The sequence below is a fragment of the Poecile atricapillus genome, chromosome 3, assembly GCF_030490865.1.
Source record: "Poecile atricapillus isolate bPoeAtr1 chromosome 3, bPoeAtr1.hap1, whole genome shotgun sequence".
NCBI lineage: Eukaryota > Metazoa > Chordata > Aves > Passeriformes > Paridae > Poecile > Poecile atricapillus.
This window is the reverse complement of record NC_081251.1, coordinates 70,442,456-70,457,051: the sequence shown is the minus strand read 5'-3', so window position 1 is coordinate 70,457,051 and position 14,596 is coordinate 70,442,456. Positions and strand designations below refer to the sequence as shown.

The window sequence follows — 14,596 nt, the reverse complement described above, 5'->3', positions numbered from 1 at the left end:
AAGTAAAAGCCATATGGAGGAATTGTCACAGAAATACAAAAACTTTGCTACAAACATTATCTTTTATATGAACCAGCATGAATGTTGAATAAATTCAGAAGCTATATCCCTTTTTACATAAGTGCTTATAAAATACTGAAGTTGTAATTTGAGGTAATGAGGTGAAAATGTTAAATTTGTCTAGTTGTTTCATTGGCATTGGGACTGTCCTGTTCCTTGTCAAGTACAGATCATGAACTATGGCTACTGAAGCAAGAAGTGCAAAGAAGTAGAAAGAATAAGCAGGAAGTTATACTATTCTCATTATAATTTTAGAAATAATACATAAAATGGACAATATGCATGTTAGATTCTGAGAATGGCTGGATTACATGCCAAACTAGGAATATAACAGGAGCAGCTGGGGTCAGAAAGATCACAAAAGTATTTCTTGTTTTCAATGCCTTTCCTGTCAGGCAGTACACAAAGTGGAGGATGCTCTCAGCTTTGACCTTGGGAACAAGTGGAGGAGTCAGAAAAGGAGAGCATGAGGGCTCACTTGTACCACTATCCATGTGGCTTCAGCTACATGGCTTGAAACTGGAGCAGATCATTCCAAGAGTGCCCTCTATGGGAGATGAGTGGGCTTAGGAACCCAGAAAAGACAGCACCACCACCAAAGATGTGGAAGAAGGACCAGGGTGTCTGTTTTCCCTTAATTCTATTAGTGGGCCTGAAATAACACATTACCTGTGGCAAAGGAGTACTATAAAATAAAGGCACAGAGTTCTTTGCTGGATTGTCCCTTTGGGGAGCAGCTGCATTATACAAGACAGTGAAGCACACCCTCAAAGCCTGTTGCTTGAAGTTGCAAGCTATCAACATGCTAAAGAATATAGAGTATCCAGATTATTTTGATTGGAATGTACTAGTGTTACCAAATACGTGATTTCTGTACTAAGTATCACAGACTAGTGAAGTAAAGAGTAAAGGAGACACAGGAGTAGAGTACTAATATGCTGCCTGCCAAAAGAACAGACAGATTTAATGGAATGAAGCCGTGGGACTGAAAGGGCTGTTTGATTATTTACTGTCATGATTGTTCCAGTCTTGGTGGTGCCAACGTTCAAATGATGTTGTCTGCATTAAGCTGTTATGAGACATTGAACTATGAAACACAAGAGAGTGAAAAACATCAATTAGGATACTTTGATTTTTATAACCACAGCTATTAGATCTTGCCGTACCTATCTCTTTAAAACTGAAGTTCTCTTAGTCAATTTCTGTTCCTCACCGACTGGTACTAAAATACAGTCAGGTATTTAATTTTTTGCTGTTATTCTACTCACAGTGGACACTTCGATTTGTACTTTTTATAAGTTGTGTTCGCTAATTATTACGAGTCTTCTCTGGATTCCCCCCGCGGATATTCTTCCCAAATACTGAAAGTTGAAATAAATGCAGCAACAAACGTAGCAGCGTACAGGGGACTACAGCTGTGAGTTCCCCTCGCCCGGGGCTGCTGCGGGGGAACTGCTGCTCAGCGAGAGTTCTCTTCAGCCGGTGCTCCCGGGAGAGCCCCCCAGCTTTGAGTTACGGACTCTGAACCATCTTTTGCTCGGTGTCGTTTCACCGGTGCCGCAGGGCTTTACAACACGGCAGCGCTTCCCCGGGCATCTTTCCTCTCCTCACAGCCCGCCGCCGGTCTGCGGCTTCTCCCACGAGGCGCAATTCCCGGGGACGAGCCGGACACCCCGGCACCGCCCCGCGGGCCCGGCTCGCCCAATCAGAGCGCCCTCCTCGCACCCCGCGGCATTCTGGGAGTTGTAGTCCTGGACCGGCACGCCCCTGTGCCGCGCCACCTCGACGAATGGCATTACCCAGAAAGCTGCACGGCGGCGACGCCCCGGGCCGATTTGCCCCTGAGGGCGGTGACTTGTGCAGAGTGGAAGGCGGGGTGGGCCAATAGCGGGCCAGGGCAGGGCTGTCCCGGGGCTCGCGGCCAATCGGAGCGCTCCGAGAGGCGGGCGGGGCGGGGCGGCGGGTGCCGCGCGGCGCAGGGCGGAAGTGCGGCAGGGGAGCCCGCGGGAGGTGCGCCCGCGGCCCCGCGCGTGTGGGCCCGGGGCTGAGAGCAGCGCCACAGGAGGCTGCTCCGGGAGCGGGGAGCGGGACGGATGTGGGAGCGGCAGGCGGTAGCGCCGGGAGGGAGCCCGGCCTGGAGCCGGGCAGCAATAAAGCGGCGCAAGGTAGGGGCGTTGTGAGAGCAGCGGCTTGCGCGTGTGTTCAGGGCGTTTCTGGTGTCCCCGCAGGTGTGGGAGCAGCCCGGACTCCAGCTGTCCCGGGATGGCTGCTGGGGTGCCTCCCGATGCGCTGGGTCGGCGGGTCGCCTGTGGCACCGACTATGGGACTGTGCGCTATGTGGGCAGCGTGTCTCGTACTGCAGGTAAGCCCCACAAAAGTAATAATCTTCACGTTTTATGGTTGTTCTCTACTTAGGTTCTTCTTAGTTAAAAAAAACCCAACATTGTCAAGTAGAACGAAGCAATTTACAATTTTATTTTTCTTCATTGTGCTTGTGTATATATGGCGACTTCTAATCTGTGTGAGTTGTTGGGTTTTTTGAAAGAGTTGTCAGAGTGTAAGGAGTGTAAGAAGAACTTTATAGTCTTTTCCCTGATCTCTGTGCTGGCATAGTCAGGGAAGGTAAGAGGCAGCAGATCACCAGAGCAGGTGCTCCCTTGATAAAATATTGTATTGGGTTTGTGTGACAAGGCTCTGATAGTGGCAGGGGCTACAGGGGTGGCATCTTTGAGAAGCTCCTAGAAGCTTTCTCCATGTCCAGCAGAGCCGATGTGTCCTTAAAGGACATGGAATGATTCACACGGACATATTTCAGTGGTATGGCAGGAAAAGAAGAACTTTATTTTTTTGACTTCAGTATTTGTAGATTCTTTACAATGACCAGGGATTGGATAATTAAGTTACCACCTTCCCAATCACACTGGTCATGCGAAATGTCCATCAAAAGAAGTTTCTTAGAAGGAATGTGAGAAACATCTATGTTTACAGTTACTTTCCTGGGAAAGTATCTAAAACTATGAAAAACAAGATCAGAAGGCTTAGTTTTCAGGGTGACAATGATGCCAGCTGGCTCCAGGGCGAACCTGCCACTGGCTAAGGCTGAGCCCATCAGCAGTGGTAGTTGCACCTCGGTGAGACCATCTTTAAGAATGGGAAGGAAAAGAGACTTTTTGCACAAAAGTAGCTGTGGCCAGAGAAGAGCTGAGTGAGAATATGTGAGAGGAACAGCCCTGCAGACACAAAGGTCAGTGAGCAAGGAGGGGAAAGAGGCACTTCACACTCCAGAGAGGAGATTCTCTTGCAGACCTACTGAGACAGGCTGTTTCCTGGCAGCCCATGGGGTCAGCAGGGGTTCAGAGATCCACCTGCTACCCATGGAGGAGACACACACAGATGGATGCCTGAAAGGAAGTGGTGACCCTGGGGGCAGCCCACACCAGACCAGACTCCTGGTAGACCTGAGAACCTGTGGAGAGAAGAGCCCTGCTGGAGTGGGTTTCCTGGTAGGTCTCGTGACCCTGTGTGGGACTGACACTGGAGTAGCCTTTTCCTGAAGGACTGCACCCCATTGAAAAAAGGGTTCCACACTGGAGTTCCAAAGGAAGTATCCTGTAGCCCATAAGAAGGACTTATGTTGGACCAGTCCACGGAGGACTGTCTCCAAGAGAGGAACCCACACTGGAGCAGAGGAAGGACTTCCTTCTTTGAGGAGAAAGCAGCAGAAATAAGGTGTGATGAACTGACTGTAATCCCTATTCTCCATCTCCCTGGACCTCTCATGGGGAGGAGGTAGAGCCCAGGAAGGAGGGAGAGCTGAGGTGGGGGTATTTTTAAGATTTTATTTACTTCTCATTATTCTACTCTGATTTTGATTGGTAATAAATTCAGCTAATTTTCCCAAGTCAAGTCTGTTTTGCCTATGACAGTAATCAGTGGGTGATCTCTCCCTGTCCTAATCTCAGCTCATAGCCTTTTGTTGTATTTTTTCTTCCCTGTTCAGCTGAGCAGGGGAGTGACAGAGTGGCTTTGGGTGGGTACCTGGTATCTAGCCTGGGCCAACCCACTACAGATGTTCAAATTTATGGGAAGATTCCTGATGCTTGGAAGAAGACTAGCCTTGCATACAGTTCTAGAATGGGCAAGAAGGATGACTAGGAACTGTAGACTCATTAGCCTCACTTCAGTTTCTGGAAAGATCATATAGCATATGTTTCCTTGGAATCCTTTTCCAAGCCTGTGAAGGACAAGATGGTAGTTGGGAATATTTGGTACTTGGAAATTAGAAGTGTTTTGTGTGCTTGGCAAATGTAATTACTTTCTATGATGATATGACTGTGAATGTAGATAAAGGGAGAACAAGTCAATATTCCTTTACTTCAATAAGTCTTTGAATAATGTGTCCATAAAGAATCTCATTTGGAAGCTGAAGAAATACAAGGTAGGTGAATGGACTGTTAAGTGAGTAGAAAGTCAAGTGAAGAAGTAATTAATGGCTTGATATCTGGTAACAAGTGAGTACTACAAAAGTAAATGCTGGGGTGTGTATTTTTTCATGTTTTCGTCAGTAGTTTGGGTGATGAACAGTGTTCACCTTCAAATGGCTTCTGTGATACAAGACAGTATTGCAATCCATGTCCAGCTGTATGAACTTTAGGTTTGAACCCAAGAGATTCAAGAAGGATAAATTTCCTCATCTAGTATGGACCAGGAAGTGCTAAGGAAGTGCTAGTGACTCACAGAGCCTGCTGTCAAGCACTTGGGAGTTAAGTTGGATACTGTACCAAATATGAGCCAACAGTGATCTCCAGTAGCAAGCAAAGATACATCTTGTACTGGGTTACCTTAGAGTGAAGGGATGAGCATGGCCTGCAAGTTAATGGAAGCTGTTATCCCTCTCTGGGGGCAGGGGTTCTTCACAAGGTTACGTTTGGAGTAATGTATCTGGTGTGGACCCATTCCAGTTCTAGAGGCGCTTGATAAACAGATAAACTTGAGAGGATCTCAAAGATCTCCTCTCGAGGAGTCTTGGGGGACTGCCAGGGTGATTAAGGGCACAGACCGTACACATGTTGTGAAGAGGTTGAGTGATCTGGGCTTGGTTATGAGAGAAAAAGTGACATCCAATGGCTTCCTGCAGCTGTTTGACAGGTGGTTACAAAGATGGCAGAGCCTAACTCTTCTTACAAGTACTAGATTATTTAATAAAGGGTAATGGCCACAGCAGGAAAACCTTCTCCATTACATTCCTACATTACAATGCAGCTCTGGAATATGCTCACCAGATGTGTTGGAATCTTTCCATGGAAATTTTCAAGGTGTGATTAGGCAACAGATTACCTGACTGACTCATTTCAGTGCTGATGGACTGACTCATTTCAATGCTGATGATAATCTCCTGCCTTGAGAGAGAAGGTTAGGCTAAGTGAACTGCAGAACTGATTTCTATGGATATGATGCCATAAATTTGAAAAAGTATCAACCATTTTTTTCAGGAATTTGGCTGGGCGTGGAATGGGATGATCCTCAGAGGGGAAAGCATGATGGCAGCTATGAAGGAATACAGTATTTTACATGCAGGTAAGTTGATTCACAACATTGGCATGTCATATGTGGCGATGAGATGGTCATGGGAAAAGGCCCTTTGGCAATTTTTAGGGCATACCCTTCTGTTATCAGCTGGTCAGTATTAAAAAGATCATAATTCTGAGTGCTCTGACAAGCTAATCCAGAGAAGTTCTTACATTTATATTTATCCAGTTACAGGTATTAGAGTATAGTAAATACTTAGAAAATACAAGTCATGTTTTCAGAGGTACATTATAAAATAAGACTTTTGGATGTTAGTAGGTTTTAGACCTTCTACTTTAGTTAGGAAATCAATATTTACTAGTGACCTCCATTAGGTAATTCTGAACTGCAATATTGGTCCATATTAAGTATCTCAAATACAGCTTATATTTGAATTTAAGGTGACTTGAATATAACTTAAGGGGAAGTACCAAGTTCCTGTTAATGATTTGGGTTATATTTGTATCTCTAAGGATTTGTTAAATATATTCATTGGATTTTGTACATGCAAAACATGGTGCAGCTGTGTGGGGTTTTTAAATATTTGCATACATTACTTTTAAGTGCAAAGATTTGAGCACTTAACATGTTTGAAATTGCAGAATGCAGGACTCTAGGATGGATATTAACTGCAGCAAGCTGTTGATTTCTCTGTTAGAACACATGCAACATCTAAAAGTTTTTAAGTTAAATAGTAACTGGGTGAATTCATACAAGAAAGTCATTAATAGCTCTTAAATACTACAGACTGCTAGCTCTGTAAGTTCCTGAGCATGGAAGTGGTGAAGGATGAGAGAACAAAACTTATTCTTCAGAAAAATAAGTAAAGAAGAAAACACCCACCTGCGAGGACTGGGTATTTTTTCCCTTGTATCAAAGAATAATAGAACAGGGCTTGAGGAGGCTAAACACACTTAATAAAAGAAAAAAAATTCAACATTGCTGGATTTCTTGTTTCAGCTGAAGTACTGGAAATTATGGTTTTAGAACAGCCATGTCTTTTAAATTAATATATTAGTGGATGTTGCTTCCTAAATGCTTTGAATTTAATTGAAACAATTTCCAAGTCAAAGCTAGCTATGTTCTGCTGTAGGATTAAAAATATAAATAATTGGCTTACCATTCCAAATCTCTCTGGACAGAGAAAGTAATCGAACATTTAATGAATGTTTTTTAGAAACTTGACTGCTTTACATTTGTGTATGTATGATATTTCTATACACGTGTATAGACTTTTGGATTTCAGTGGCCATTAGTGTGCTTCCAGGAGATGACATCTCAGTAATCTTAATTCTTGATGTAAAAATCAATGTTTTGAGTGAAGCTCAATACCCATAACAAATGTATATGTTGTGGTCTTTAAGCATGCTCTTTCAATACCTGTTCTTTTACTCTGCTATTTTCCAGTCAGAAGAGGTCCTGCTGGAGTCTAAGGGAATACATAGTTCCAGCAGTCCACCAAGACACACAGACATAATTTCCTGTGTGCAGACACATTTGTAGTTCTTGTACTGACTGTGAAAATGTAGGCAAACTTCAGTAAAAAATAGTTACCTTATTTTAGCAAAAGGATGCTAAAAAAACAAAACCCTCCCACAACTTAAAACATCACCTCTTTACTACTACTGATTAGTAGGAGGGAATAATGTTTCTTTGTAGATGAATATACACATCTGAAAAAAAACCCAAACATATTTTTCCCCTTACAACTTATCATGAGTATCCTTTGCCTACTTTGCTCACGCCTTGAATTCTGATAAGCAGAAGCAGCTGATCAAGTAGCTTGTACAGTAAACAAATGCAGTGAAAGGATATTTTGAAATTGTTTGTAAGGCAATTTTGAAAATAACTGCTTTAAAAAATACATCTTTCAGAGTGGCATTTGAAAAGAAGATCGTAAAAGGAAAATAAAACTGATTTTGAGATTCTCATTACCAGAGAATCTTCTTTCTAGTCCTTACTCAAAACAGTAGGTCTGCTTAGAGCTCTGTGTGATCTCTGTAGTAGTTTTTTTGAAAATATGACCTAAACATTTATGTTTCATGGCAGTATGTTTATCTGGGTCATATATTATGTGGTGATAATTGAACTTCTCGAGAATATGAATACCAAGGAACAAAACAGCCATACTTCAAATTATGCTGACATAATCAGCATGTTCATCAACCTCGTATTAGCTAGAAATGGCAATGCACAATCTAGTGGTGTTTTTTTTCCTGATAGTAGGACCTTGTTTCTTAATAACTGAGCTTAATAACTTTAACTATCAGTTGCAGTAGTGTATAATGTAATTAAATTATGTTCTGCAGTCCTTCAAGAGAAATGAGGAGAAATCAAGTAATAAAACAGAGTTCAAATTTGTATACAGCTTTTGAAACATGAGTGTGTTTTTCAATAGGTTCTTGTCTCACAGACCCACTCACTTGTATGCCCGTGTTCCCCTGGGGAATGTGGGTTACAAGCACACCTTTCTCCCCTGGTTGTCCTATACTTGTTGTGTGATGGCATTCAAGATGATCTGCTCCGTGAAAGATCTGTTTATATTAAATTAGGCCATTTTTTCTTCAAGGGTGACAGATTGACCTCCAGGAATATCTACCTAGAACACAAACAAACTCTTTAAATACAGGAAAAAGTTATCATTTTAATGTCTATGAAGAAAAAATTATTTTGCAAAGGCAGAAAGCATTCCTAGTATTCCTGAGAAGGTTTCAGTTAAGAGGTTTTGTCCATCAGAAAAGAAGTTTTGTTCATCAGAAACTCGTGCTCTTTTCTGCCAGTAGAACTGTGTTGAAACAGAAAGTTGTCCCTAACCACTGCTAAAACATGTCTGTGCACCAGCAGAACCCCAAGATAGCATCTAAAACTGCAGGTGTCTGTCTATCTTGTTTTTTGAAAGCTCAGAGTCAAGTTTCATATCTGTTTAACTAAGGTAAACTTTCAAGAACTTGAAGTACTTGGTCATGTTTGTAAAGCTTCTGCTGTTCAGTCAGGACTTTGATACACCAGGGCAGGTTAGTGTTAGGTGTCATTCATAAGCATAGTTTGGTGCCATGGCCAGTCCTAAAGCTTGAAGGATTTTCTTCACTGCGTTGTGTAGATTCTTCTAATAAAAGTTTTGTTTGTTGAACACCTTCCCCTAGATGGAAGAGATCTATTCAGTGCCTGTGTAAAAAAGACATGCATGGCTTCAAACAGCTCCACTTTATGACACCTTATGAGCCTTGTAGTGCATTTGCTGCAGTCATGATGGTAATTGCCTGGAGCTGAGCACTGCAAACAGACGGTACTGGGCAAAGAAGCCCTTTGATCCGTGTTTACTGCCTAGGCTGATAAAGCTGACATCTCTTTCTGTGGCTCAGAAGCTTCTGCAGTCAGACAGCTCAAGTGTGTAGCTGTTATGATTTATGTACTCCTGCATTATTCTTCAGTACTGAGAAGTGTATGTGTGATATTTCCCCAGCATATGAAGAGCCATCATGTACCTGTAATGATGAGCAGTGCCATGACTTTGTTTTACATTAGCAAAGAATTATGCCAAATTCCCTCCTTATTCAGTGAAAGCTGACAGCTAATCTAAATTTTAATGAATATCCTTGAAGTGCCCTAGGCATGCCAGCAGATGGGTTGTGTGCTTCAGGCTACTGAATCATGAATAGGAAGTGTCCTACAAGATGACTTCTGAGATTGGGGTCAACCTCTCTATTTCAAAAGTCAGTAGGAAGTGTCAGTATTAACTAGAGCCACCTGCTTGCCAGAGCCCACTTGAGCATATTCCACATTTTCTTGCTTAAGAAAATTGGGCCAAATCTTCTACCACTCTATTTCTATACAGTGTTTTGTTCTGGCTGCAAGACAGTTTGCATACATGAGAACAAAATCCCTGTTCTCAGACTTCTGAGTGTTCAGTTTAAGTCAGATTGATCATAGGTTCTTCCATTTCATAATATGTATGCTGGATGGCTCTTTGGATTAGGATTTATCTGTTTAGTTCCCAGTTATGGAGACTGATGGTTAATAGGTGTGGTTTTGTCTTAGTCCAGGTGCTGTACATTATTTGTTTGATATGTACATACAGCTTGTACAGTTCATATGTCCTAGTGTGAAATTTAGTACAGGAAGTGTGTTTTAGGGAAAATGAGTTCCAGTGACCTCTCTCCTTGAATGCACAATAATTTTGCCTGAAAATTGGTTCCTATTGCAGTTTCCTTTCTTGTCTGTTGTGACAGTTCCTAAAAAAGTAGATCAAATAAATAGACTGGAACTGAAAAAGAAGCTTAGGCTGTGGAATGGGTTTAAATATACATTATGTAACTTATAATAGTGTACAGAGTAATGGAAAGTGATAGCAACAGGAGAGAGAAAACCTATGATCTTGTGATCAGGACAAAAAGAGGAGGGTCTTGAGAGATAAATACCCTAAAATTTTCATGTAGCTTTAAATGACAGGCAACAGGGTAGCTAGGTTCCTCTGCTTTTTACATTTTTTTTCTCCCTAAAGATAGAACTGGTTCCTGTACAGAAAAGGAGGAAGGAGATGCCAATAGAAGTGGTGACCTGAGAGGACAGAAATGGGCTTAGGAATGGATATGGTGATGGGGAAACCCAAAGGTCTTGGCTATGACAGGGATAAATGGCATGAAAGGACAAATGCAGATGTCAGGTTCTGGATTAGCTTTGGTGAGAGGGCTGAGGAGAGCAGAACTGTTTAGTGTAGAGGGATGGTGATGACAAAATCATGGTGATAGGAAATTGGACAGTTGTTGTCAGAATAAACTTACAGCAGGACCTAGTGTGAATTACAGATAGAAAGGAGTACAAGGACTTTTTCCAGAGCCCCAAGCAGAATCCTATACTATCTGCCATCTGTTTGACTTAATTAAATGCAGAAGTGATATATTTGCTGGCAAGAGATGTTCTAGTCCAGGTCATAAAAAGGTAATTTACTGTTTTAAGAAGAGGTATTAAGAAATAATCACATCATTTTTACATTTGAGGAAGTTCAATATTTAAATCAGTCAAGTGTTTGCAAGCTATGAAGAATTTCAAAGGAATGGAAGAAATTACTTAAGAGAAGGTTACTGGGTTAAAAATGTATTGAAATGCTTATCAAATATGAAAAGTTCGTACCAGATTTACATTTATTAGGAATTTGCCTTTCTGCTTCTTTTGTAATCACTGCACTCTAAACTTAGTCATTACAAAACTAGACTTAAAATACTTTAAAAGTAAATCATATTGAGTTTCTATCCAAGTAGTTTTAGGATATGAGAGTAGAAATGTTAATGAATGAAACTGGCACAGGAAATTTCCAGCACATATTTTTTAACAAAAATGTGAATACATGGTGTCCAAGCTATTCCATCTACTTGTAATAGGTTCAGAGGATTTGGGGCCTTTAATTACTGGTTTTTCCTATGAGAATTTTGAACTTTGTAGCATTGGTGGTTTATACTATGGTCTGTTAATTAGACACTTGATACTTACATACTGTTTGGAGAAGTTTTATTTAGATAAGTGATGTCTTCCTCATGGGCACTTTCCTACCAAAGCCTGTTGTCTTCTTAGATGGCAGACAGATATTCACGGCTACCAATTTTCTTCCTCGTGCTTCCTGGCTGATGCTCCTATCAGATCCCCATCTGCTCTGTGATACCATTCCCATTAACTTGTCTCTGCTAGTTCTTCCCTGATACTGTGTTTCCTCACTAACTTTGATAGAAAATGTCAAAACAATTGCATGGCAAGTAATGGGCATGCAACAAAGTTTTTTCCGTGCTCAAGAAAAAACAAGAAACTTCATAGGATTGTGTTGAACATACATTATTAGTTGGATATTTCTGTTGAATATTCATAATCGTTACCATGTGGGCATCAAGACTTTTGAAAGTTTGTTTTTGTATAAGAGTTCTGAGTGCTACAATTTGTATGTTGTATTATTTGTGTGATAGAATTACTAGTGAATTATGCAAGCCAAATACAATGTAGCAATCACTATCTGAGTATTTCTGAGGATTTGGTAAAACTCCAGGCACATTTATTGTATTATTTAGGTAACTTTGTGTCTATCCGTAGGCAGAAACTTCTTTTTCTGGAGAACCTGAGTTCATAATGAGTTTGGAAATAACAGAGCAGTTATTTTTAATAGTGGCACTGACACCGTAATTTTGATGTGTAAGTACATTTTGGGGAGCCTCAGTGCTCCAGTTCTCATGGTATCTCACTATGTGAACTTCTGTCAAGAACTATCAAAGCTACTTTGAAAGTCCCTGGCTCGCTGGGACAAGTGATGTTTACGATTAGCCTGTAGCATTGCCTTTTGACTGCTTTGGTTCTCAGTACTTTTGTTTAAAGTAGTAATTAATTAGTCAGTCATTGTTATGATAACTTTGTATTTCAGCTTTTCCTGGCTGCTCTATTCTAGGCATCCTAAAGGAGGATCATTCATCCGGCCAAACAAGGCAAATTTTGGAGTAGATTTTCTTACTGCAGTAAAGGATCGGTACGGATTGAACGATCAGCAAGATGTGCAGTATGGGACAGGGGAAACAGTAGTATTTGGAAAGAAGACTGTGGAATTTGTTGGCATGGATTCTGTTGCAGAACAGCAAAGGCAAGTGTAATATATGAAAATCTAAGATATATTATTAATGATTGATGAGTCAAGTAGTATTGCAACTGTAAGGATGTGACTGCCATGCATATTAAATTGTTATGTGTTTAAATGCAAGCTAGACTGCACAATGGTGGAAGAAAGACAAGAAATCTCCCAATTGTGGGTTCATAATTTACAGGTTTTACAAATAGGAACAGGGATTGTGTGATGTTTGAGTGCTAACAATCGTCATTCTGGTTTCATAAAGTAGCAGATGATGGTACATGGTGAGAAATGAGAGAGAAATTATCATGATATTGGCAGTCATCACACACATGCATGGTCTTTTTAAAATAGATGTTTTCTTAATATTGTACAGTGTTTTTTAGTTTTTGTTTACTCATATCACAAATGACTTTGTAAACAAGAGAGGGAAGGCAGAAAGTCACTGTACTGCTAGTGAAGAAGTTTTTCAATCAGTTCATGTCATGTTCATGTACCTGGAAGGGTAGGAAAGGAAGTAACGTAATGATGTGTAATAAATTGCAGTTCTAATGGCCTCCAGCAGAAGAGACATATTAGTTCAGTAGGTGGCAGTCTCCTTCTGAGCTGATATTCCACAACTGTTCTCCTTGTCTCCCAGAGCATACTAAGTAGTCAAAAATACTTTCAATAAGTGATACAAAGAATGCCCAAATAACTCTGAACCTCTTGCAAAACATGTTGCAAGAAAACTTTTTAACTTGGAACCTCTAATTAAATTCCAGTTTGCACAGCTATATTTAATCTGCTTTACCACTCTTTATTTCAGTTGAATGAGGTTTTTTGAGGGGGTGTGAGAACCGTGGTTCAACCAGACTTATTTTGTAGTAGTGATGTAAAGGCAAAAAATAGAGATGTGTCTGTTTCCCAGTGCGAATGACAGTGCAGGGTAGTAATCTGCACATTGCTAATTCCAAAGGAGAGATACGCATGAAAAGGGTGTTATGTAGTTGTAAAAACCAGGCATTTATGTAACATACCTATTTCTGTTTGAAGATTACCTAACAGAATGTTCTTTCTCATGTAGACAACTGAACAAACTGGTGGATATCTCAGTGCGTGAGTGTGCAGTGAGCCATGCTGGTCAGGAAGAGGAAATCAGCAGAGTGTGTGCCAGTATCCTTTTTTTGTTATATTGCATGTTGCCACAAATAAAGTACATACTTTAGCATTCCAAGTGCTTATGTCAATGAATGATACTTGTATCCTTTTATTAAAAAAAATTAAAATTAAAACTGAAGTTTATATTTACAAGTTTAATGCAATGTTAAAAAGTTAAAAAGCCAGACGCCTACAATTTTTGAGAGCAAATGCAAATTGTGTATAAAAATAGAAGTATAGTCATAAGTTGTTACTGTGACTGCAGTTTCAGAAGTCTCCAGTAATGGTGTTTTAAAAAATTCACTAGACCAGATAAACCTGTAGAAGTGATATGTTCTGTAGGCACCAGTGGTTTCCAATATATAACAAATAATGTATTTAGTATACTGCATGTAGTTGCAACGCTACAAAACTATAAAGCAGTTATTATTTGTTAATTTATAAGGACTTATAAGAGTTCCTGTCAGTATAGAAATTAATCCATTAGAGAATTTGTATAGTTAAGCTCTTTTTATAAAACTATAAGCCATTTCCATATCACAAATCAAAATAAAATTTGCTGTAACTGAGCAGTAACATCCCTTAGTGTAATCTATTTCTCTTTGATTCAAAACAAAACCCTAATTCTAATTCTGAAAAAAAGGAAGTTCAGTTTTGAGATAAGTTTATTTTTCTTAACAAGAAATTAAAGATATGAGGCATATAAACCTATCAAAAAATCTGATATCATCTTGGGAGACAGTAACAGCAATTGCTTCTCAAGTTCAAAATCTGGAAACACTTAATGTCAGGTATAAATATTCATAATTTGGTTTCTCTTCCTTTGGGGTAGGAACAAAAACCAAGAGGTTCAGAATTCAGCTTTGTAAATGTAACTGGATACAAGAAGACTCATTCTAATGGGAGCTAGGTTTTTAAATACTTTTTTTTTTGTTTTTTTAAAATCTTGTTCTTAAGCAACTGCTTAAGTTGTGGGCTGTATTTTTCTAACATCTGTATTCAAGAAAAGACTAGAATCCTAGGAGTTCAGCTTCTGTGTAAAACTAAGTTCTGGAGAAGATTTTTCTTCAAAGTTTTAAGACTTGATCTTTGTTTTTTATTATTTTTGATTCATTCTGGCTGCTCAGGCAGGTCTGCATTTAGGACTCCACTTTTGTTTAACCAACCGTGTCTTGACACTAAACTTAATTGTCCATAATGCTTTAACCAAACCTTAATTATCCCAAAACT

General features: G+C 40.1%; 1 protein-coding gene across 11 annotated transcripts in view; it reads left to right on the top strand.

The window, feature by feature from the left end:
• The window catches only part of GGPS1 (geranylgeranyl diphosphate synthase 1), a 51,702-nt gene that overhangs the window by 23,239 nt on the left and 13,867 nt on the right, over positions 1-14,596 (top strand). For 4 of the 11 annotated variants that reach the window (XM_058836302.1, XM_058836297.1, XM_058836298.1 and 1 more), the window contains 4 exons: positions 5,553-5,637; positions 12,029-12,241; positions 13,293-13,381; positions 14,058-14,157. In XM_058836302.1, coding sequence (XP_058692285.1) covers positions 5,553-5,637; positions 12,029-12,241; positions 13,293-13,381; positions 14,058-14,157 — 487 coding nt within the window. Of the gene's footprint in view, positions 1-2,288; positions 2,423-5,552; positions 5,638-12,028; positions 12,242-13,292; positions 13,382-14,057; positions 14,158-14,596 lie in introns of all 11 variants that reach the window. The other 7 variants (XM_058836303.1, XM_058836301.1, XM_058836296.1 and 4 more) reach the window with 3 other exon arrangements.